Genomic DNA, 24,087 nt, shown 5'->3' with positions numbered 1-24,087 from the left:
ATTGTCTGATAGGGGCCTGGCAAGGAAGTTTAACACGAGAAATGCAGATCTTCTATTCCTGACTCCCTCCCGGAACCGGCATGTTACCTCCAGGCCCCTAGAGGCATTGGCCCTCCTGTGAATTCAACCAAGCGTGGTGTCCCATAGCAAATATGGAAAACGCCTGGAAAAAGCCACCAGATGGTGCTTCTCCACGCCAAGTGAGTGGCTCCACAATGACTAGGGGTGGGTGGGTGGTGAGGGGGAGGAGGAGAAACGTCAGGTTCAGCAGTTACCCTACTGGAACACCTGCTCAGGGGAAAACATCAGAAGAACCCTAACATCCATCAGTGGGGTAAGGGGACATTTATGCACATAAACAACCAGTTCAAGTCACCAGAGGATGTATGCCAAAGATGAAGTTTTGAGAAGTCCCCAAGGTGACCTGGAGGGAGACGTGAGCAACCCCAGCCCTGGCACATCTGGGAGAGATCAGCTGGTCTTGGAGGGGGCCTGCCTTACCAGGAAGCTGATAGGACTCACCCCAATGTGGCCAGAGAAAAAGTGGAAGAGGGCGCCTTTATAAAAGCTCACGTTCTTTTTTTTTTTTTTTTTTTTTTTTGAGACAGAGTCTCTCTCTGTCGCCCACGCTGGATGGAGTGCAGTGATGTGATCTCAGCTCACTGCAGCCTCTGCCTCCCGGGTTCAAGCTATTCTCATGCCCCAGCCTCCTGAATAGCTGGGATTACGGCACATGCTACCACACCCAGCTATGTTTTGTATTTTTAGTACAGACAGGGTCTTTATGTTGCCCAGGCTGGTCTCGAACTCCTGGCCTCGTGATCCACTTGCCTCTGCCTCCCAAAGTGCTGGGACTACAGGTGTGAGCCACTGCGGCCGGCCTAAAAGCTCATGTCCTTTAATCATCATACTACTCTACAGGGTAGATGCTGTTACTATAAACCCATTTTATTGATGAAGAAACTGAGGCTCAGTGAGGGGGCACTGAGCTGCCCAAGGTCTCAAGATGTTGGAGGAGGATGGTGGAGGAGGGTGGCTCCCCCAGCAGGGTCCAGGGAGTGATTTTCCTGCTGGTCACAGGTTCCCACAGGTGAGAAGCCTGGCTAGTCTTGATTGTGCCTGATCCCTCCCCATGCTCTAGGCAGCAGCAGAGTTTTATAATTGACTTGAGATTCCCAGTGGAACAGACTAGGGTTCAAGTCCTGCTTTGGCTGCTAACAGAGCGGGTGAATAAGGCCAGTCGTTTAACCTGGGGGCAGGGGTCTCTGTTTCCTGTGGATCAAATGGAGATGAAGTTCTCTCCTGGGAGATTATTTCCTAAGGATATCAGTAGCAACAGTAAGATAGTGACAGACACCCAGACGGCTGCTGGCTTGTGCTGTTCCAAGCACTTTGTGTGTTTCAGTTCTTTTCTTCTTTGCCACAGCCCAGGGCTGTCACAACTCTATTGCCCTGGTTTTGTAGATGCAGTCACAGAGGCAAAGAGAAGCAAAGTGACTTTCCCAAGCTCACACAGTTAGGAAGTGGCAGAGCCAGGATTTGACCAGGCGTCTAGCTGCTCTGGAACTGCCTGTGAAACTGCTTGGCGCTTAGTTAGCGCGCAGCTGGGCAGGCAGCACCCATGGGTGGAAGCATCCGTTCCTGAGATGATAACGTTTACAGGGCTCCCCGGGAGGGAGGTGTGCCCACCGCTGAGCCCCCTGGAACATCTTGCATTAAAGAAAGAAGTGTTTCGCCAGCAGCCCTGCACACTACCAGTTTCTAAGTTATTTATAAAGAGGCTGTTGAAGTCGAGAGACTTCTAACAGGCGGAGGTTTTTTCTTGAGACTAAGAATAGTGGCTGAGGCCTGACGGGAGGTGCTTTCTGGTGACATCAGAGCGTCCCAGCCTTGCTTCCAGCCAGCAGAAGCAGCAGCTTGGAGGGAGTGTGAGTTTTCTTCCCGCTCAGCCACAGCTGCCAGTTCACCCTGCTTCACTGAGGTGGCCCAGCCCGGTTCCTCCAGACAGAGCAGCACTCAGCCTGGGCGTGAGGCAGGTGCAGGACAGGGATGGGTGACCCCCCAACGAGCAGGCTTTAGCTGGAGTTTAGAGGCCTCTGATCTGCCACTTCCCCCTCCCACTCTTTGCTGAAGGGTGGCCATCTGGCCTGAACAGTAGGATGAGGACAAAGAGCAGAGGCCCACAGGGGAGGGGCTGCGAAGTCCCTGGGCAGCCCTTGGATTTAGCTCCCTTTCCCAGCAGTGGGGGCGGGGGGCAGAGTATTTTGCCATCCTGCTCACCCCAACCTCACCATCACCTGGGGGCTTCTAACAGGCACTGACCCCAGAGCACCCAACCCTTCCTGCGACACCAGAGGCTCCAGGGGAATCTTATGCACATCACAGTTTTAGAACTCTAGAACTCTTTTTTTTTTTTTTAGATGAAGTTTCACTCTTGTCACCTAGGCTGGAGTACAGTGGTGCGATCTCAACTCATTGCAACCTCCGCCTCCTGGGTTCAAGTGATTCTCCTGCCTCAGCCTACTGAGTAGCTGGGATTACAGGCATGTGCCACCACACCTAGCTAATTATATTTTTAGCAGAGACGGGGTTTCACCATGTCGGCCAGGCTAGTCTGGAACTCCTGACCTCAGGTGATCTGCGTGCCTTGGCCTCCTCAAGTGCTGGGATTACAGGTGTGAGCCACTGCACCCAGCCTAGAACCCTTGTAATCTACAAGAAGGAGAATTTCAACCCAGAACTTGCCCAAAACCCCAACAGGTGACCATCGGCTTTTTTCTGGAATGGAAATAAATTATGGGAATACAGTGCAAAGATTAAGTCAAGCCAAGGTTAAATCGTGGTCCCTACCAGGAGCTGTGAGCTTTTAGTGGAGATATTAAAGGAATGTGGGGTGGGGGCTGAGGGAAGAAGGAAAGGGTAACAGTTTAAATGGGTAACTTAAAATGCTATTTCAAATTTGTACAGCCATTGTGGAAAACTATGTGGAGGTTCCTCAGAACATTAAAAATAGAACTATCATAGGATCCAGAAATTCCACTTCTGGGTATCTACCCAAAGGAAATGAAATCAGTTTCTTGAATGGATATCTACACTTCCACGTTGACTGCAGCACCATTCATAGTAGCCAAGATAAACAACCTAAGTGTCCATCGACAGATGAAAGGATAAAGAAAATGTAAAACACATTCATAGGAATATTATTCAGCCTTCAAAAAGAGGGAGATCCTTGGCCAGGTACAGTGGTCACACCTGTAATCCCAGTGCTTTGGGAGGCCAAGGCAGGTGGATCACCTGTGGTCAGGAGTTCGAGATCAGCCTGGCCAACATGGCGAAACCCCATCTCTACTAAAAATGCAAAAATTAATTGGGTGTGGTGGCACACGCCTATAGTCCCAGCTACTAGCGAGGCTGAGGCAGGAGAATTGCTTGGGCGACAGAGCAAGACTCTGTCTCAAAAAAAAAAAAAAAAAAAAGAGGGAGATCCTGCAGTTTGCAAAACCATGGCTGAACCTGGAGGATTGTTCTAACTGAAATCAGGCAGACATAGACAAATACTGCATGGCCTCACTTACGTGTGGAATCTAAGAAAGTCCAACTCATAGAAGCAGAGAGTAGAATGTTGGTTACCAGGGTTGGGGCAGGGGGAGAGGAGCGATATTGGTCAAAGGATACAAACCTTCAGCACAATGTGAATAAGTACTGGAGACCTAGTGACCACAGTAGCATGGTGACTGTAATTAGTAATAATGTACACTTGAAATATGCTAAGAGAATAGATCTCAAGTGTTCTCACCACACACACAAATAGCATATAAGGGAATAGATATGTTAATTATCTTGAAATTGATATATTAATGAATATGTTAATTATCATAGAAATAATTATTATAATAATTTCACTTATAGACATAAATATCACAATATATACCCTAAATATATGCAATTTTTGTCAATTTTATTTTTTATTTATTTTTATTTATTTATTTATTTTTAATTTTTTTTTGAGATGGAGTCTGGCTCTGTCGCCCAGGCTGGAGTGCAGTGGCCAGATCTCAGCTCACTGCAAGCTCCGCCTCCTGAGCTTACGCCATTCTCCTGCCTCAGCCTCCCGAGTAGCTGGGACTACAGGCGCCCGCCACCTCGCCCGGCTAGTTTTTTGTATTTTTTTTAGTAGAGACGGGGTTTCAACGTGTTAGCCAGGATGGTCTCGATCTCCTGACCTCGTGATCCGCCCATCTCAGCCTCCCAAAGTGCTGGAATTACAGGCTTGAGCCACCGCGCCTGGCCTATTTTTGTCAATTTTAAATCAATAAAACTGGAAAAATAAGTGTCATATAAAGTCAATAAAAAAATACGGTTTTAGGCCAGGCCCGGTTGCTCGTACCTGTAATCCCAACGTTTTGGGAGGCCAAGGCAGGAGTATTGCTTGAGGCCTGGAGTTTGAGACCAGCCTGGGCAACATGGCTAGACCCCATCTCTACAAAACATTTAAAAAAATTAACTGGGCAAGGTGGTGTTGGCCTGTAGTCCCAGCTACTCAGGAGGCTGAGGTGGGAGGATCGCTTGAACCTGGGAGGTGGAGACTGCAGTGAGACACGATGGCACCACTGCACTCCAGCCTGGGCAACAGAGGGAGACCCTGTCTCTAAAAAAAACACAAAAATACTGTTTCAGATTATTACTTGCCATAGGCAGGCTCTTATGCACAGTACCTTCCTGGGCATTTGACCATCCATAGTACACATAATTTCCTGTACTTGGTTAGGCACATAAAGCTCTGAGTGCCATACTCTGTGGTCACCATAGGAGATTTTCAAGGGGTGTCATGGCTGCCCATGATTTTGACATTGCACCCTGGCTCCACTAAACTTTGCTCCATAAGCCTCAGTTTCCCTCTTTTGGCAGTGGGGTTTTGCCTTCTTACACCACATAGAAGCTTGATAAGCCATTTTTTTTTTCTTCAGACAGGGTCTTGCTGTATTGCCCAGGCTGGAGTGCAGTGGCACCATCACAGCTTGCTGCAGCCTTGACCTCCCAGGTTAAGTGATCCTCCCACTTCAGCCTCTTGAATAGCTGGGACTACAGGCCCACATCGCCTTGCCCAGCTACTTTTTTTTTTTTTTTTTTTTTTTGTAGACATGGAGGTCTTGCTATGTTACCCAGGCTGGTCTCGAACTCCTGGCCTCAAGCAGCCCTCCCAAAGTGCTGGGATTCTGGGTGTGAGCACCGCATCTACTGATAGGTCATCTTTTAAAAATTCATCACAGCTGACTTTCAGAGAGCCCAGTATGCTTACTCACATGCATTGTGACAAGAGGACAAGAGGAGATTCGTCTTTTCTCTTCTTTAAAGAAATGAAGCACAGGCCGGGCGCAGTGGCTCACACCTGTAATCCCAGCACTTTGGGAGGCCGAGGCGGGTGGATCACTTGAGGTCAGGAGTTCAAGACCAGCCTGGCCAACATGGTGAAACCCCTTCTCTACTAAAAATACAAAAAATTAGCCAGATGCCTGTAGTCCCAGTTACTCAGGAGGCTGAGGCAAGAGGATAACTTGAGACTGGCGAGGTGGAGGTTGCAGTGAGCTGAGATTACACCATTGCACTCCCACCTAGGCGACAGAGTAAGACTCCATTTCAAAAAATAATAATAAAATAAAAATAAAGGGCTGGGCATGGTGGTTCACACCTGTAATCCCAGCACTTTGGGAGTCTGAGGCAGGTGGATCACCTGAGGTCAGGAGTTTGAGAACAGCCTGGTCAACATGGTAAAACCCTGTCTCTACTAAAAATACAAAAAATTAGCCGGGCATGGTGGCTTGTCCCTGTAATCCCAGCTACTTGGGAGGCTGAGGCAGGAGAATCGCTTGAACCCGGGAGGTGGAGGTGCAGTGAGCCAAGATTGTGACATTGCACTCCAGCCTGGGCAACAAGAGTGAAACTACATCTGAAATAATAATAATAATAACGAAAGAAAGGAAGCGCTATAGAGAAGTGACTTGCCCAGGGACATGCTGCATTCGCCCAAATTCCTAAGGGTTCCTTTACTAGTCTTGTCCCCAAAGAGAGCAACTCCAGACTGATTTACTTAGGAAAGGAAACGTTTCTTCCCTGAGGCCCTAAATGCAACCTGAGTTGAAAGAGGCAGAGATGGGCAAGCGACAGGCAGCCTCGGAGGAGCCATTGTCCCGGTGCCACCTGTGAGCCCTCCCAGCTAATGCACCACTCTCATCACTGGGCTATGGGGGTTAATGAGCTACAGCTTCAGCACAGCTGCTAAGCGCCTGATCTCAGCCCAAGGTCACACACCAGGACTCTCCGAGAACACACTGTTGCACATGCACACTCAGACACACACCATGCCAGTGGTGCAGAATCACACCACTGGGTTGATTCGATTTATGATGCTCTACCCTGTATATACATACCCTTTAAAGACACCACCACCTGGGCCCCCACCACCCCCCAAAGATTCTATTTTCATCTGCCCGGGATTAGAGCTCTCCAGGTGGCTCTCATCTGCAGCTAGGGTAGAGACAGCGGTCTGTCCTCAAACTTGACAGCATTTTGGAATCACCTGGGGGACTTAAAAACAGCACTGGCCAGATGTGGTGGCTCCCTCCTATAATCCCAGCACTTTGGGAGGCCAAGGCAGGTGGATCACTTGAGGTCAGGAGTTCAAGACTAGCCTGGCCAAAATGGTGAAACCTCACCTCTATTAAAAATACAAAAAAAAAAAAAAAAATAGCTGGGTGTGGTGGCACACACCTGTAATCCCAGCTACTCAGGAGGCTGAGGCAGGAGAATCACTTGAGCCCAGGAGACAGAGGTTGCAGTGAGCCAAGATCGTGCCACTACACTCCAGCCTGGGCGACAGAGTAAAACTCCATCTTAAAAACATTAAAAAATAATAACAAAAAAAAATGAAAACAGCACTGCTGCTGCCGTTCCCAACCCTCAGCCTTCATTCACATGGGGTCTGGGTGTGGCCTGAGCATCAGGCGTTCTACATACTCCCAAGGTGGTTCTAATGTGCTGCCAAGTTCAAGAACTGCCGTTCTGGTTCATTCTGCACCTGGGCTCTCTCCGTACAGCAGCAGATAGAGGGCTGTCACTTCCTGAGTCCTCCAGAAAGAGACTTTAGCTTCATGTTGCTGCTTCTAAGTGTATATGCGTCTTGAGAAAATTCTATTCTCCTTGACTTCTGAATGTCAAGGCTGATCCAAAGCCATGGGCCTTCTGTCTGCGTCCTCCTGGATAGGAAATGAAGCCTCAGTGTGAGTGGCATGAAAGGATCCCCCATTCCGCCATGCTCTGTGGACAGACAGAGGGAAGGGGAACTCTGCAGTAATCCCATCTGTCCTCAGTTCTGCCCCTGCACCTCTAACTAGGGTCCTGGGAAGGATAACTTCTGCAGGCGCCCCTGCTCCTGCGACCCTCCCGACCTCCTGCTGACCACTCACAGGGGTGCCTCAGTGCTGAGTTCTCACCTATCCACACCCACCTTCCTCCACCTAGAAATGGACAGGCCCGCTCTTTACCCTGTGATATCTGTGGCTGGGGTTGAGTCCCAGGCTTCATAAATATTCAGGCCTGTCTATACTTCTTCCTTCTTAGGGGCTGGGACCTGCCCCCAGGAGACAGGAACCAAATTGTCCTCCCCATCTCCCGCAGCACACAACCTGAGAACAGCTTCTGTCTGCGGACTGTCTGGCCCATGCACATCAGCTTGTGCAGGGAGCCTCCTGAGAGGCCATCGTTCCCCACTGAGTCCCGGCCAGGCCCAGCAACTGCACCTGGAGCAGCAGGCCCCAAGCCAGCCGATGACCAGGGTCACACCCGTTACTGAGCACCTTCCATATGGCAGCACTTCATGTAAAATCTGTGTGCCCATTTCATGGGCTGCAGACGGGAACTAAAGATTGGAGGGGTGAAGTCACTTGCCTAAGGCCAAAGACAGGACTTGACCCCAGATCTGTCTAGGTCTCTAGAGCAGAGGCTCTCAGATTTGAATGTACAGAGGAGCCGTCTCAGTAGTTCTCTCTCAGTAAGTTCCAGGAAACTGCCTTTTTCTTTTCTTTTTGAGATGGAGTTTTGCTCTGTCGCCCAGGCTGGAGTGCAGTGGCATGATCTCAGCTCACTGCAACCTCTGCCTCCTGGGTTCATGCGATTCTTCTGCCTCGGCCTCCCAAGTAGCTGAGATTACAGGCGCACACCACCATGCCCAACTAATTTTTGTATTTTTAATAGAGACAGGGTCTCACCATGTTCCCCAGGCTGGTCTTGAACTCTTGACCTTAGGTAATCTGCCTGCCTCGGCCTCCTAAAGTGCTGGGATTAAAGGCGTGAGCCACCACGCCCAGCCAGGAACCTGCCTTTTCATACCACAATGCTGGAGAACCTGACCGAATCCACCCTTGCAGAGTCCCCCTGTGCCCCTGTCTCAGTCTCAGGACCTGATCTAGATCCAGCCAGTTATATCCTTGCTAAGTGACCATTGTGAGCTTCTGTTTCTTCCTCTGTGAAAATGAGAGGGTGTGCCAGGCATGATAGCTCACATCTGTAATCCCAGCGCTTTGCCAAGGTGGGTGGATCCCCTGAGGTCAGGAGTTTGAGACCAGCAGGGCCAACATGGTGAAACCCCATCTCTACTAAAAATAAAAAAATTAGCCAGGCGTGGTGGCGCACGTCTGCAATCCCAGCTACTTGGGAGGCTGAAGCAGAATTGCTTGAACCTGGGAGGTGGAGGTTGCAGTGAGCTGAGCTCCCACCACTGCAGTCCAGTCTGGGCAACACAGTGACACTCTGTCTGAAAAAAAAAAAAAGAGGAAAGGAAACGAGAGGGTAGAACTAGCCAATTCTGAGGGGCTCATCCATCAGCCCTGCCTTGAGCTCCCCAACTTTAGTAGAAGTTGAGCTGTTCAGCTCCTACGGAAAGGAGGGAGGGAGAACTCTCCAGGTTTCCTCCCCCTGAAGGGTCCTACATCAGGTCAGAACAACGAACCTGCTGCAGGACTTCCACCTGTCCATGCAGGCAGCTGGGACCCAGAAACCCTCAAAGCATTTTTCTCCCCTACCCACTAACCACGTGGTCTTCTTGGCACAGGTGAAGCTTCTACTTAAAGGGCAGCTGGGAAGCCTCCCACCTTTTGTTCACATCCCACTCCTTTTTTCCTGTATGAAGGTAGGAAGCCGGGTGTGGTTCCCGTGTCTGCTCTCCGCAGCCCTCCTGGGAGGGTTTGTAGAGACAGCTGAGAGCGGCCAGCTGGGAAGAGCACGCTTGCCTTGTCAGCAGAGAGTCAGTTTTGAGCTCTGCTGAGTCAGCGTGGTCAGACAGGGCTGGGGGGCCTCAGGGCTCGTGGGCCCCACCTCTTACCTCTACCATCTCCCACCCTGGCTGCCTGCCCCAGCTGGTCAAAATGGTAGGTGCCTGCTGCCTGCTTTCCCGAGTAAGCTCCAAATTATCAACTGCACCAACTGTGAACCCCAACATATATTTATCATCGCTGCCTCCCAGGCACTCAGCTGGGTCTCACTGGTAATTGCACTCATCCCAGGAGGGAAGCGGGGGAGGGAGGAGATGGCTGGGGCTGGGCCTCCCTGGCTGGGGAGGTGCTGGGGTGAATGAGGTGCTGAGATTGGCTCGCAGCTCCACAGCCAGTTGCATCGCCCCGTGGGGCAGCTCATGGTCCCCAAAGGTGGCCAACTCAGCGTTCAGTTCCAGCCCTGCTACTTACTAACACACTGGACGTGTGGGCCTGCTAGGAGGCCAGACAGTCGAGGGGACAGCTAAGTCATAGCTTTTCCTCCTGGTCTGTGCCCTTTTGTGGTCACAGAGGTGACCCTGTGGGAAGGATCTCCCTCTTTACACCTGTGTGTGGAGTCTGTTCCTGCAGGTGTCCAGGGACAGTGAGGCCATGAGAAGGTAGCGTCTTAGTCCAAGGGGGTTCTCAACCATCCCTTTCCCTGTGCAGTCCTTATTTTTTTGTTTTTTGAGATGGAGTCTCACTCTGTCGCCCAGGCTGGAGTGCAGTGGTGAGATCTTGGGTCACTGCAACCCCTGCCTCCTGGTTGGAACAATTCTTCCACCTCAGCCTCCCAAGTAGCTGGGATTACAGGTGTGCACCACCACACCCAGCTAGTGTTTGTATTTTTAGTAGAGACAGGGTTTTGCCATGTTGGCCAGGCTGGTCTTGAACTCCTGACCTCAGGTGATCCACCCACCTCGGCCTCCCAGAGTGCTGGGATTACAGGCGTGAGCCACCACGCCAGGCCAATCCTTCTTAAAATGCAGATTCCTGGGCCCCTTTTACACAAGGAATCCTATGGCACAAAACCATTTGAGAACCAATGTGGCAGCCTGGGGTCGCTTTGCCAAGCCTCAGTTCTTTGTGCTCATAACAGAGATGTGAAGAATGTACATTCTGTAGTGTTGTCTTAGGAGGCAGCAAGGTTCATAGAATCTAGAAAGTGCTTAGTACTCTGCAAAGGGGAATTCCTCGGTCATTACTTGAAGCTAAATTGTGGCCATCTGATTCAGCAGATGGAAGAAAGGGATCTCGCACTTTCTTCCTGTAACCCAGGTAACCCCCAGTGGAGACAGGCACCTGTGAGAAGTATCACTGCTTCGCGGGTCAGGGGCTTGGACCCAGCAGGGCTGTGTCATCTGTGGACCATGTGAACTCAAGCGATTTGAGCTTCCATGAGTCTCTGTTTCCACATTGGCAACACAGTGTGATTAATTGCCCAAGCCTCTATCTTTGGCCATGACAGTTACATGTTATACTTTGAGGGAAGCTGTACAGTTACTGGCATGTATAGACTCTCCTTGTCCAGTGATTCCCTGTACTCACTGGCCCTTGTCTGTGCTCTGGAAGTGATGAATACAGAAAGGAGAATGAATGACTCCCTAGGCACTATGTCCGTGGGTGTCAAAATGGGGTTGTCAACAGGGACTCAAATAGACCCTTGTACTGTACTGTTCACAGCAGCACTATTCATAAGAGCCAAAAGGTGGAATCAACCCAAGTGTTCATCAACCTGTGAATGGATAAACAAAATGTGGTCTATCTGTGGAATACTACTTAGTCATGAAAAGGAATGAAGCACTGACAGGTGCTACAGCGTGGATGAACCTTGAAGACCTTATGCTGAGTGAAAGAAGCCAGACACAGATGGCCACATATTGTATGATTCCGTTTATATGTAATGTCCAGAATAGGCAAATCCACAGAGACAGAAGAGATTAGTGGTTGCCAGAAACCGGAGAGGATGGGGGAATTGAGGGGTGACAGGGAGTATGGGGTTTCTTTTGGGGCTGACAAAATTGTTCTAAAATTGATTGTAGTGATGGCTGCATAACTCCGAAGATACAAAAAATCATTGAATTGTGCACTTTAAATGGAGGCACAGTATGTGAATAACATCTCAAAGCCATTACAACACACACACACATACAAGACCATCTCTATCAAAATCACCTGGAGTTCTCATTTAAAATGCACTCCTGACTGGGCACAGTGGCTCACACCTGTAATCCTAACACTCTGGGAGGCCAAGGCAGGAGGATTGCTTGAGCCCAGGAGTTCAAGCAGCCTGGGCAGCATAGTGAGGCTTCATCTCTACACATAATTTAAAAACTAGCCAGGTGCTGGGCGCGGTGGCTCACGCCTGTAATCCTAGCACTTTGGGAGGCTGAGGTGGGCGGATCACGAGGTCAGGAGATCGAGACCATCCTGGCTAACACGGTGAAGCTCCGTCTCTACTAAAAATACAAAAAAAAAAAAAAAAATTAGCCGGGCGCAGTGGCGGGCGCCTATAGTCCCAGTTACTCGGGAGGCTGAGGTGGGAGAATGGTGTGAACCTGGGAGGCAGAGCTTGCAGAGAGCTAAGATCGCGCCACTGCACTCCAGCCTGGGTGAAATAGCGAGACTCTGTCTCAAACAAACAAACAAACAAACAAAAACTAGCCAGGCATGGTGGTGTGCTTCTAGTCCTAGTTGTTCAGGAGGTTGGGGTTGCAGTGAGCCCTGTCTGCACCACTCACTGCACTCCAGCCTGGGCAACAGAGCAAGAGCTCATCTCAAAAAAAAAAAAAAAAAAAAAAAAACCGGCCGGGCTTGGTGGCTCATGCCTGTAATCCTAGCACTTTAAGATGAGAAGCTGAGGCAGGTGGATCGCCTGAGGTCAGGGGTTTGAGACCAGCCTGGCAAACATGGCAAAACCCTGTCTCTACTAAAAATACAGGCACATGGTGGCACGTGCCTGTAATCCCAGCTACTTGGAAGGCTGAGGCAGGAGAATTGTTTGAACCTGGGGGTGGAGGTTGCAGTAAGCTAAGATCACACCAGCCTGGGCAACAGAGTAAGACTCTGTCTTGAAAAAAAGAGAAAAAAGCATTCCTGTAATGGGTCCAGAATTACAGTTAGATAGAAGCAATAAGTTCTAGTATTTGATAGTAGGGAATCTGATAGTAAATAGGGAATTATAGTTAACAGTAATTTATATTTCAAAATAGCTAGAAGAGAAAATTTGTAACGTTCTCAGTACAAAGAAAAAAATGAGGTGATGCATATCCCAATTAACTTGATTGATCATGACACATTGTGTACATGTATCAAAATATCATATGTCCCCAAAATATTTGCTACTATATCAATAAAAATACAAAAAGTAAAATGAAATGCATTCCTCCTGAGATAGAACACCTGGATCCTAGAATCTGAATTTAAATAAGAACCAAGGTGATTGCATGCACACAAAACTTAAATCATCCCTCTAGGGCCGGGCCAATGGCTCATGCCTGTAATCCCAGCACTTTGGGAAGCTGAGGCAGACTGCTTGAGGCCAGGAGTTCAAAACCAGCGTAGGCAACATAGCGAGGCCCTGTCTCTACAAAATATTTAAAAATTAGCCAGGCTTGGTGGTGTGCGCCTGTAATCCCAGCTACTCAGGAGACTGGGACAGGAGGATTGCTTGAGCCCAGGAGTTTGAGGCTACAGGGAGCTGTGATCATGGCACTGCACTCCAGCCAGGGCAACAGAGTAAGACCCTGTCTCAAGAAAAAAAAAAATCATCCTTGTAGAAAGACAGTCTGGTCAACGCTGTCTCCTTGGCACTGTATTTTTCCAAGGGCAAACCCAGTGTGTGTATTCATTTCCTGTTGCTGCTGCAACAAATTATTATACCAAGTCAGTGGCTTATAAAAACAAAACTCACGCCTGTAATCTCAGCACTTTGGGAGGCCGAGGCAGGTGGATCACCTGAGGTCAGGAGTTCAAGACCAGCCTGGGCAACATGGTGAAACCCTGTCTCTACTAAAAATACAAAAATTAGCTGGGTACAGTGGCGCCTGCCTGTAATCCCAGCTACTTGGGAGGCTGAGGCAGGAGAATTGCTTGAGCCTGGGAGGCAGAGGTTGCAGCGAGCCAAGATTGCACCACTGCACTCCAGCCTGGGGGACAGTGAGATTCCGTCTCAAAAAAAAAAAAAAAAAAAAAAAAGATGATCTTACGGTTCTGGAGGTCAGAAGTCCAAAATGGGTCTTGCTGGGCTAAGATCAAGGTGTCAGGGAGCTGTGTTCCTTCCAGAGGCTCTAGAGGAAAATGTGTTTTCTTGCATTTTCCAGCATTTAGAGCCTGTCTATCTTTCTTGGTGCCCTTCCTCCACCTTCAAACAGGCCAATTGAGTCTTTCTCATATCACGTCACTCTTGACTCTGACCCTCATGCCTTCCTCTTTGATTTGGTTTGGTTTTGTTTGGAGCCAGGGTCTCACTCTGTCACCCAGACTGGAGTGCACTGGCATGATTATGGCTTACTGCAGCCTCCGCCTCCCAGACTTAGGTGATCCTCTCACCTCAGCCTCCTGAGTAGCTGGGATGACAGGCAAGCACTACCAATGCCCGGCTAATTGTTTTGAATTTTTTATACATACAGGGTTTCACCATGTTGCCCAGGTTGGTCTCAAACTCCTGGACTCAACCCATCTGCCCTCCTCAGTCCCCCAAAGTGTTGGAATTACAGGTGCAAGTCACCGAGCCCAGCCTGCCTTCCTCTTTCACATATAAGGACTCTTGTGATTACACTGGGCCCACCCAGATAATCTAGGGTAATCTCCCCCATCTCAGGGTCAGCTGATTAGCAACCTTCATTCCATCTGCTCCTTTAATTCCCTCTTGCCATGTAACCTAACATATTCACAGGTTCTAGGGATTAGGACGTGGGCGTCTTTGGGGGCCACTGTTCTGCCTACCACACAGTCCTGTCTAATAGTGTAAGATGCCTCTCCCCAAATCACAAATGAAGAAACAAAAGCATCTCTACCTGGGGCTGTTGCATTTCTACCTGAGAAGAGGCCCTAGCAGAGCCTTCCAAATGCTGACTATTCCTGTCTTCTTCGGCAGCTCCCAGCCCCCTGGCCCCTGCCCAGCCTCCCCCACCAGGCTCGAGGTAAAGTAAGGGTGAAGTGAAAATAGATTTGGGGCCCTTGCTACCTCTTTCTGGTTGGTAACTTTGTTTCTTGGACAATAATGCAGAGTTTGAAGCCCATCCAGGGACAACAGTCCATCTGCCCCCTGCAAGTTCTGGTAATTGGTCACTATTTATAATTATATAAATAATAGAAAAACAAGTTCAAGCTGCCCTCCCCAAGAGCCCCAGTCTCCTTCTCCTATTTTTAGGCAGCCAGCCTGCCTCCCTATGGGGCAGCGTCCCTCTGAGGTCTGGGCCACTCAGCTCCAGCCATGGGCTGAGGCAACGATGTTGGTGACAGCAGTGATTGTGCCACCCAGGAAGGGGCAAGGAGTGATTTTCTAACTTAAGGTTGAGTTTAAAGCTCTCAGAGAATGAAGAGAAGGAACTATTCTAAAACCCCCTTGCTGTGATCATTCTCCTAAGACGAAACCTGATTCTGTAAGAACTGGGAGCCAGACAGAGATTTGAGTGTGAGTTTCATTGATGTGTCGCACTGGGAGTCACGGGGCCGGGAGGGACGGGAGGCTAGAAGAGACAGGAGAGTCAGGCTGGCTATAAAGTCCTTGATATTCAACTACCCCCCACCAAAAAAAAAGGAACAGACAGTTGGGAAGGGTGTGCTCTATGCCAGCCATTTCACCCTTGTTCCGACTCTTCAGTGATGGGATTGTGAGGCCTGTTATACCGATGAAGACATTGAGGTTTGCAGTTGCAGCGTAACCAACCCAATGGTACACAGCCAGAGAGCGGGCAGTCAGGATTCAACTCAGATCTGAATCTATCTCCGATAGCGTGCCCACGGCTACGGGGGAACTTCAGGGTGCCTCAGGGGAGAAAAGATTGTTCAAAAGAAAATCAAAACGATAACTTTAATTTCAAAATGCAAATTGCGGATGAATCTCTGATCCCATTGACACGAAAACCAAGAGACATATGAAACCAACCTAAGGAGCCTGAATGATCTTATGAGAAAAAGCATCTGTGTTAGAGCCAAATCACTGACGCGGGCCACCTGTGCGGTCTCCCACTCCCTGGACCTATTTTATGAGAGCATCACCACACATTGCTTGTTTGATGTGGTTTAGGTGCAGTCTTCACTAAAAGGCCAAGCAAGATGATGTAACCACCTGATGAGTTCCTCCTGCCCGCTGCACAGACAAAAACCAATTCACTGAGACGATGGCATTGCAATAAAGAAAGAGCTTAATTGACACGAAGCTGGCCATCCTGTGTCAAATCAAATCAATCTGAAAAATTTGGAGGCTAGGGTTTTTAAAGGATAGTTTGGCAGGCAGGGGGCTAGGGGAATGGGGGCTGCTGATTGGTTGGGGATGCAGTCATAGGGATGTGGAAAATGGTCCTTGTGCACCGAGTCCACTTCTGGGTGGGGGCCATAGGACAGGCTGAGCCAAGAGTTGAGGGTCTGGGTGGGACCATCCGGTCGTCAGAAATGCAGGAAAAGACATCTCAAAAGGCTAATCTTAGGTTCCACAATAGTGAATTGGGGCAGTTGCAAATCTTGTGTCCTCTGGAATAACAGCTGGTTGTCATTTAACTACACCTGCGTCTTAGTGGAATTCAGGCCCCTCTCATCCTCCTAACCTGGTGTCCTTTCCTTTTCATTTTTTTTAAGAAACATTTTTTTTCTTTTTTTTTCAGACGGAGTCTCGCTCTGTCACCCGGGCTGGAGTGCAGTGGCCGGATCTCAGCTCACTGCAAGCTCCGCCTCCCGGGTTTACGCCATTCTCCTGCCTCAGCCTCCCGAGTGGCTGGGACTACAGGCGCCCGCCACCTCGCCCGGCTAGTTTTTTGTATTTTTAGTAGAGACGGGGTTTCACGGTATTAGCCAGGATGGTCTCGATCTCCTGACCTCGTGATCCGCCCGTCTCGGCCTCCCAAAGTGCTGGGATTACAGGCTTGAGCCACCGCGCCCGGCCTTCCTTTTCATTTTTTTAAAGAGACAGATTCTTACTCTATCCCCCAGGCAGGAACACAGTGGTGTGACCATGGCTCACTGCAGCTTAAAACTCCTGGGCTCAAGTGATCCTCTCACTTCAGTCTCCTGGGTAGCTGGGACCAAAGGCACGTGCCATCATGTACAACTAATTTTTTATTTTTTTGTAGAGGCAGGATCTCACTATGTTGCCCAGGCTAGTCTTGAACTCCTGGCTCAAGCGATCCTCCCACTTCAGCCTCTCAAAGTGCTGGGATTTCAAGCTTAAGCCACTGTGCCCGGCTACCTGGTAGCTTTTCATTAGTTTTATGAAGGTGGCTTAGTTTTGGGGAAGGGTTATTATAATTTAAACTATAAATTAAATTTATCCCAAAGTTAGCTTGGCTCAAGCCCAGGAACGATCAAGGGCATTTTGGAGGTTCGAGGCAAGATGAGGGTTGGTGAAATCAAATCTCTCTCAGTGTCATAACTTTCTGTTATAATTTTTGCAAAGGAGGTCTCAATGGTACTTGGAGTCCCCATAAATCTCTTGGTCAGTGGCCCAAATGCTAAGAAAAATGTCATGTTGCTCCTGGAACATTACCATGCCTTGGGAGTTGCTCCAAGCTAAACCATTAGAAGGGATAGGTGAGTTACAGAAACTGCTCTTCAGACACCTTCAAGTCTATGCTCTGATTCTGGTTTATAATCCTTTGGGAACATCTTGGTTTTTCTATCAATAAAATGGGGATATGCTGGGTGCCTCTCCTCCAGGCCCCTGCAGCGACTGGTACCAGCTAGCACACCATGTTCTGTTCACATCTCTTTCCTTGCAGACTTTGGGATCCCTGAGGTCAGGGACTGTCTCCTTCACTGTAGTGTCCAAACTCCTGGCACTCAATAGTGAATGCATGAACAAGTAAACGAACATATGGCAGTCAACTGGGTAGTAGTTTCCTGGTCTTGACTGACTTGCAAGAGCAAATGGTTAAATATTCAGGGATTTTAAGCCGGGCATGGTGGCGCATGCCTGTATTCGCAGCTACCTGGAAAGCTGAAGCAGGAGGATCCTCTGAGCCCAGGAGTTCGACGCTAGCCTGAGCAACATAGTGAGACCACGTATCTAAAAAACAAAATTCAGAGATTTTGCAAGCCTATTGTTAAATTATCAGTAACTTGAAATTGACTATGGTAGGAGTATTTACACACAGAAATTGGCAACTGCTGCAGATTAGGACTTCCTCCCCTCCTGCCCTTTTCAGAGAACTTGTTTACCAGCTCACCACTGGCTCGCACTTACTGTGTCAGGCAGTATTAAGCACCTTCCGTATATGAATCTGCATTTAACCCTTACAATGTTACATATATGAATCTGCATTTAACCCTTACAATGTTACATATATGAATCTGCATTTAACCTTCACAATCACCTTACATATATGAATCACCTTACGTATATGAATCTGCATTTAACCCTCACAATGTTATTGCCACTTTGCAGATGGGGAAACTGAGGATGAGAGAGGTTAACTTGCCCAAGTATGGTTTCATAGCCCTCTTTGACAGGAAGGTGGGAGAGTCAAGTGAAGACCGTCTTGGCTATCTCCGGGCTTAGCTGCCCTTTGTGGCTTCACAAGGACCAGCTATATGAATTGCAGCCACCACTTTTAATCAGCTCCTCCGGGAGAAGGTCCTCTGGGAGAAAAGATGCAGTTGCCTGGTGACTAAAGTGTTTCCCAGTGCTCCAAAAGTCATGCTGTGTTATTGTGGGGGATAAAGCTCGCCCCCCACGGGGTGCCCCTCTTCCAGGGCTCTAGACAAAAAAATCCATTGAGCCCTGGCCAGACCCCATGCAAAGCTGCAGACCTCACTCTTGCTTCTTGCTTTGTTGACGCCTGCAGAGCCACTGGTAGATTTGAATGAAAGCCATGACATCCTGGAACAGGCAGCAGCTGGCTTTGTGTGGAGGGCGCCCTGCGATGTGCGCATCATTGCCAGAGGAGGGCAGAGCCCGGGGAAGATGGTGGGTGCCACTGCAGAGGCCCACGCAGAGACGTCTGTCCACCAAGAATTTGGCTTTGCTGTATCCCTTCGGGACCACAGTTGGGGACAGTCCTGGACTTCCTGAAGCTCAGCTTTAGGGATGACAGAGTCTCTCCAGGGGCCCATTCTGGTTTGAACATTCCATCTCTCTGTGGGCTCCATCACATCAACCCTTGTTTACCCATCAGATTTGTTACTGCCCCTATGTCTGTCTCCTCACCCCACCAGGAGTTCCTCAGGAGTGAAGGTGACATCTTATTCCTGGCTGTGGCTCCAGGACCCAGCCAGAGCCCTGAACGTAGGAGGTGCTCAATAAATGTGCAATGAATAAATGATTGAACGAATGCATAAATTGTGCCTTGGTTTTTTCTGCCTTCGTGCTGCTCCAAGGATCTCCTGATTACTTCTCCGAGCCCTGCAATTAGGAATAAATCCTCCTGTGTCATCCTCGCAAGACTTCCTCCTTCCCAGCTCCCTGCTGGCTGGTGATGGTGGCTTGTTTGGCTGTGGACCCAGGAGAGGGGATGAGGACTTTGAGAAGGCCTCCCTGAGGATGTGAGTTTCCACTGAGGTCTGAAGAGGAAGCAGGAGTGGAAGAGAGTTTCAGGCAAAAGGAACAAGTACAAGTGCTTGTCTAGTAGCTAACAGCAGTCAGTGGGTCAGCGTAGACAGGTGATCTGGTAGGACAGGCTCCCTTCATCCTAGACACCAGGAGCTTCCTCAAGATTACCAAGGGACAGTGTGAAGCCATGTGCCCCTCTCCTTGTCCCAGGGCTTTTGTCCCCACTGGAGCAACTGTGCCAAGCAGGAGGGGCTGATGTCCAGAGAATGCCATTTCCTATCCCCTACATCAGACAGCTCCATCATTTAATCCTTGACTAGTTTAATATAATAAAATTCCAGGAACTGACATTTTAAGTTGGAATAAAATTGCTCCCAGCAGCTGTAAGTAATGGGCTGGCTCAGAGGCTCAGAACTTTCAGGGAGTACTGAGGCTCCTTTTCCTGATCCCAGAGGCCTGTTTCCAGAATCCTTCTAACCTGAAATGCAGTCCCTAGATCAGCTGTCCAGCCAGCTCAGACCAGTTGATGCCCCACAGCCAACTCTTTCCACCTTGATCAGGTCTTGCACTGCCCTCTGGAGAGTGCTTTAAAATGCAGATTGCAGGTGCTGCCTTAGCTGCAGACAGGCAGTGTAAGGGGAAGCTGGATTTTCCGTTTTAGAGACAGGGTCTCGCTTTGTTGCCTGGGCTGGAGTGCAGTGGTGCAATCATAGCTCACTGCAGCCTCTAACTACTGGGCTCAAGCGATCCTCCTGCCTCATCCTCCCAAGTAGCTGGGACTTCAGGCACACACCATTGTGCCCAGCTCATTTTTAAAAAGTTTTAATTTTTGGTAAAGCCGGGGTCTTGCTATGTTGCCCAGGCTGGTCTCAAACTCCTGGGCTCAATCCTCCCGTCTCAGCCTCCCAAAGTGGTGAGATTACAGACAGGAACCACTGCACCTGGCCAAAAGCTGGATTTGCAACCAGGAAGGGGCTGATTCTGCTGCTCTAGGAGGTTTTAGGACCAACCCCCACCCTCTACCTCGGGCTCTGAAAGTCACCTCCTGCCCCTGGAAAGGGCTGTGACCCTTGGCTTAAGCCTGTAGTCTGCAGGAATGAACAGCAGTTCTCAGCAGCCCCCGTCCCAGCAGCCTGTGAAACTGATGGAGGTAGGTCCACCCAAGTCCCCTCTGTGGGCACCAAAAAACTGCTGCCCCCTACCCTGTCCCCCTTCTCCCCAACATTTACCATAGAGCCTAACGTCCAGAACAGACCTGATACCTGACAGTCATTGATGGTGGTGTTACTAAGCACTGTTACTAGAACCTTCAGAACAGGAGTGCCTTGACCCTGATGTTCTGCCCTGGCTGTGTGCCTCTCCAGGGGACAAGATTCCACAGTGCCCACCAGCCTCCGTGGCCATGTGCTGTGTCCATGCCAGGCCCTTTGGTGGACATCTCATTAACTTATCCTTAAGGAGGAGGAATCATGTTACACAAGCAACAGCATCGGCCCCAGTCACCCCACCTGGATGGAGAGCCAACCGCTTAAGCCATCTTAACCCAGAACTTCCCTAATGGGCCTGGGGACCACCAGCATTGCCCTCTCTCCAGCAGTTTGTCCCAAATGCAGCCTTCTGGGCCCGCTTCTGCAGTTTTTTGTTTTGTTTTGTTTTGTTTTGTTTTGTTTTTTTGAGACAGAGTCTTGCTCCGTTGCCCAGGCTGGAGTGCAGTGGTGAGATCTCAGTTCACTGCAACCTCTGCCTTCCAGGTGCAAGTGATTCTCCTGCCTTAGCCTCCGGAGTAGCTGGGATTACAGGCATGTGCCACCGAACCTGGCTAATTTGTGTGTTTTTAGTAGAGACGGGGTTTCACCGTGTTGGCCAGGCTGGTCTGCAACTCATGAGCTCAAGTGATCCGCCCGCCTTGGCCTCCCAAAGTGCTGGGATTACAGGCGTGAGCCACCGCGCTCAACCCGCTCCTGCAGTTTGAGGTGCCCCTCAGCTGCAGGGCTGTGCAGGGCCCACAAGGGCCGCCACGTGGGTGTGTTCACCTCAGAAGGGTGCTGGGGCTTTCCTGGAATAAACGAAAGCGCATGGTGCACTTTCAAATAGGATTATAATTACTGTTGTTCTCCATAGATTTAATTCATGCTCGCTCTCTTCCTTGACTATCTAGGTGGAGTTTCCCCTCCTGAGAGCTGGAGGATGTAAGGTGGGATGGGTTGGGAGTGGGCATAACACCTCCCAGGGGTCCCACCCCTCCTACCCACGCACCCAACTTTGCTCACACCTGTTTCCTTTCAGATCCAGCAGGGGTGCGGAAGGGGCGAGGTACGTGGCCGCTGCTGTGCGGACTGGGAACCCAGAACGGTGGGCTCCAGGGTCCCCTTCCCGGCGGTTTCCTGGCCGGGGCTGGGCGCTCCCCCAGCCGCGCAGTGCGCGAAACCGGCGTGCGCTAGGACCGCGGCGCGCCGCCCTCCGCCGTTATAAGAGGCCGCGCTCCGGCCCCACGCGGAACCCGCGGCTCCGAGCCTTCGCCGGCGTCCGGACCCGAGGCCAGCCCTGAGGCCAGTCCCGCGGCCAGTCCCGCCGCTGGGAAGCCAAGGCCAGTGCGGGGCCTGAGAGGGACGCGCGCCCCGGGGCCCCCGCCGCGGCCACCATGGGCGCTGCCCACTCCGCGTCTGAGGAGGTGCGGGAGCTCGAGGGCAAGACCGGCTGTGAGTACCTGCGGGGACCGGGGCGGGACCTCCGACCGGCCACTGTTGGGGGCCCCGGCCCGCCGCCGCGCTGTGTGACCTTGGGCCAGTGGCGGGCCCTCTCTGCGCCTCAGTCTCCTCCTCTTTCAAATGGGTCCCCGCCGGCCACTTCGCAGAGTAGGAGACAAGCGGTGGCGGCGAGGACCTGCGCGACGATGCTCAGTGCCGCAGCCGCTCAGCCTCGGACTGGCCCAGGGACTCCCTGGCCGGGGGACTGCGGACCGGGGAGGGAGCGGGGCCCAGGCTTCCCAAGCGTTGGGCAGGTGCCTCGGGCCGGGCGGGCAAGCGCCTCAGGCAGCCCGGCTGGTGCGCGCGCCCCGCACCTGAGAGTCGTGTGCATTCGGGAGCGCAGGAGCGGAAAGTTTTGAAGTCAGCGGACCCGGGTGGGAACCGGGCTCCGACGGTCCCCGGCCGGGTGACCTTAGGCAGGACAGCCGGCTCTCCGCGCCTGCTTTCGTCCTCGCATCTGTAAAATGGGTTCAGGCGGCCTCATCCCCGCGGGTGGCTGGGAGGCTTTAGCTAGGCAGCGGCCGCAGAGCACTTTGCCCGGAGCCTGGCGTCCTCGCCTGAGTTCGCTGGGTCTCCCGGAGCCAGCAAAGGCTGCGCACCCCGCATCGGCCCGGGGGCGGGGCGCCCTGGGAGGCCGGGCCGAGCTGCCCGCAGGGAAATGGCGGAGAAAGCGCTTGTCCGCCAAGTTCAGCCGGGCTGGGGACTTGGCCCTGGGTCCTGACCTCGGCGTGGCCGGTTCTGCCTCCGACTGTGGACCAGGGTGGGGACTGGAGACCGCGGGGGCCAGCTGTGGGGACAAACCGGCTTTGGCGAGGGACAGACTGGCTGTGAACCCTGCCAGCGCCACTTCCTGGCTGTGTGACCTTGGGCTAGTCACTTTACCTCTCTGATTCTCAGCTTTCCTTCTCTGTTGTAAGAGTTCTCCTAGTACCTGGTAGACGCTCAGGAAATGGGAGCTGCAGGTATTTTGGGAAAGAGCTAGCTCCTGGCATCTGCTTCAAGTGCAGAGAACCAGCGTCCAGTATTGATCACCAAGAGAGGGTGGCCCAGCTGTTTGTGTGTCAGCTGAAAAGCAACCCCTCTTGACCCCCCAATCTAAATACCCCTTTCCAGGAGAACTGGATGAAAATTGCAGAAAACCATTAATAACTGCTGTGTGTATGCATGCACTTATACATCTATATCTGTGTGTGTGTGTAGAAATATAGAATTATATCCAACTAGAGAAGTAAAAGGTGTGGCTCAGCATATATAATATGGTACCCTTTTATCTGTTTTTTAAAAAAGGATCCTTTGAGCTGGAGCTGCAAAGTAAAAAGAAATAGAAAATGTAAAAAGAGGGGAAAATAAGAGTATACATTTGTAATTGCTATATTTGCAAACGGGAAGAATCCACCAGGAAGTACTAATATATACTTGGTGGGGGTTGCGGGGGGGAGTGGAAAGGATGAAGGGAGGGTGAGCTTTTTCTCTGTAAACGTTTTTATATGTTCATTTTGAACTCTGTTGAATATTTTACTTAAAAAGTTTTATGCACTTCAATCCAAAGACTAATGTGAGAGAGAAAGGAGGGATTCCTCTAGCTCTTGCTTGCTTGGATCTTCCCTGGTTTTATTATTTCTCACGTGCCCTTTCCTAGCCTCCCACTGCTTTGAATCTGGATGGATGTCAGTGGGCATTCTCTGTGGCTGGGATCCCCGCTGGAGGGGTGGGCTCTCCGGCAGCCCACGGGACACTCGGGAATTGCGCCCGGTTGTGGGTTTGACACGGAGGAAGGGCTGCAGAGCATGCTGGGAGTCTTGTCAGTTTCCTGGGTCCAGCCTCCCACGGGGATGAGAGATGCTGTGTTCCTGCTCTGTAACCTTCCTAGATGTAGCTGCAGCGGCTTCCCTTCTTGCTGCCCAGAGCTCAGATTTCATAACCCAAGGGAGATGAAGAGGGTCAGAGAGGAGGTTCTGACGTTAGACCAGAGTAAGCAGGTGGAACTTTAGGTAGGTGGAAAGTTGCCCCTGATCCTCCTCTGAAAGCGACTGCATAATTCGGTCACTTTTACCCACTTAGCAAATATTTATAGACCAGGGGCTGGGGATTTAGAGATGACTCAGAGAGGCTGCTGTTCCTGGAGGGGGACACACAGTAAACAAAACGCCCCACAGGTGTTAAACTGTGAACGAGGCATAGCAGGGTGGCTTGAGAATGGAGCTTTAGGGTGGATCCGGAGGGCCTCCCTCAGGAGGTGATAATGGGACAGAAATTCAAGTAAGAATGAGCCAGGGGTGTGCAAATCAGTGGAAAGGGCATCTCGGGCTGAGGGGACTTCGAATGCAGA

General features: G+C 50.7%; 1 protein-coding gene and 1 long non-coding RNA gene across 4 annotated transcripts in view; one reads left to right on the top strand and one right to left on the bottom strand.

Moving 5' to 3' along the window:
• Positions 1–21,456, bottom strand: part of LOC112634071 — a 44,166-nt gene extending 22,710 nt beyond the window's left edge. The window contains exons 1-3 of one of the 2 annotated variants that reach the window (XR_003121723.1): positions 21,284–21,456; positions 20,267–20,463; positions 18,886–19,022 (exon numbers count right to left, since the gene is read on the bottom strand). This is a non-coding gene — a long non-coding RNA (uncharacterized LOC112634071). Of the gene's footprint in view, positions 1–18,885; positions 19,023–20,266; positions 20,464–21,283 lie in introns of those variants that run through there. The other variant, XR_003121722.1, reaches the window with a different exon arrangement.
• The window catches only part of TESC (tescalcin), a 61,317-nt gene continuing 58,657 nt past the window's right edge, over positions 21,428–24,087 (top strand). Inside the window, exon 1 of one of the 2 annotated variants that reach the window (XM_025401123.1) lies at positions 21,428–21,710. In XM_025401123.1, coding sequence (XP_025256908.1) covers positions 21,653–21,710 — 58 coding nt within the window. In that variant the 5' untranslated portion in view covers positions 21,428–21,652. The remainder of the gene's footprint in view (positions 21,711–24,087) is intronic. The other variant, XM_025401124.1, reaches the window with a different exon arrangement.

Source organism: Theropithecus gelada, chromosome 11 (genome assembly GCF_003255815.1).
Source record: "Theropithecus gelada isolate Dixy chromosome 11, Tgel_1.0, whole genome shotgun sequence".
Lineage (NCBI taxonomy): Eukaryota > Metazoa > Chordata > Mammalia > Primates > Cercopithecidae > Theropithecus > Theropithecus gelada.
Note: the sequence above shows the minus strand (reverse complement) of the source record. Positions and strands in the feature narration are given on the sequence as shown.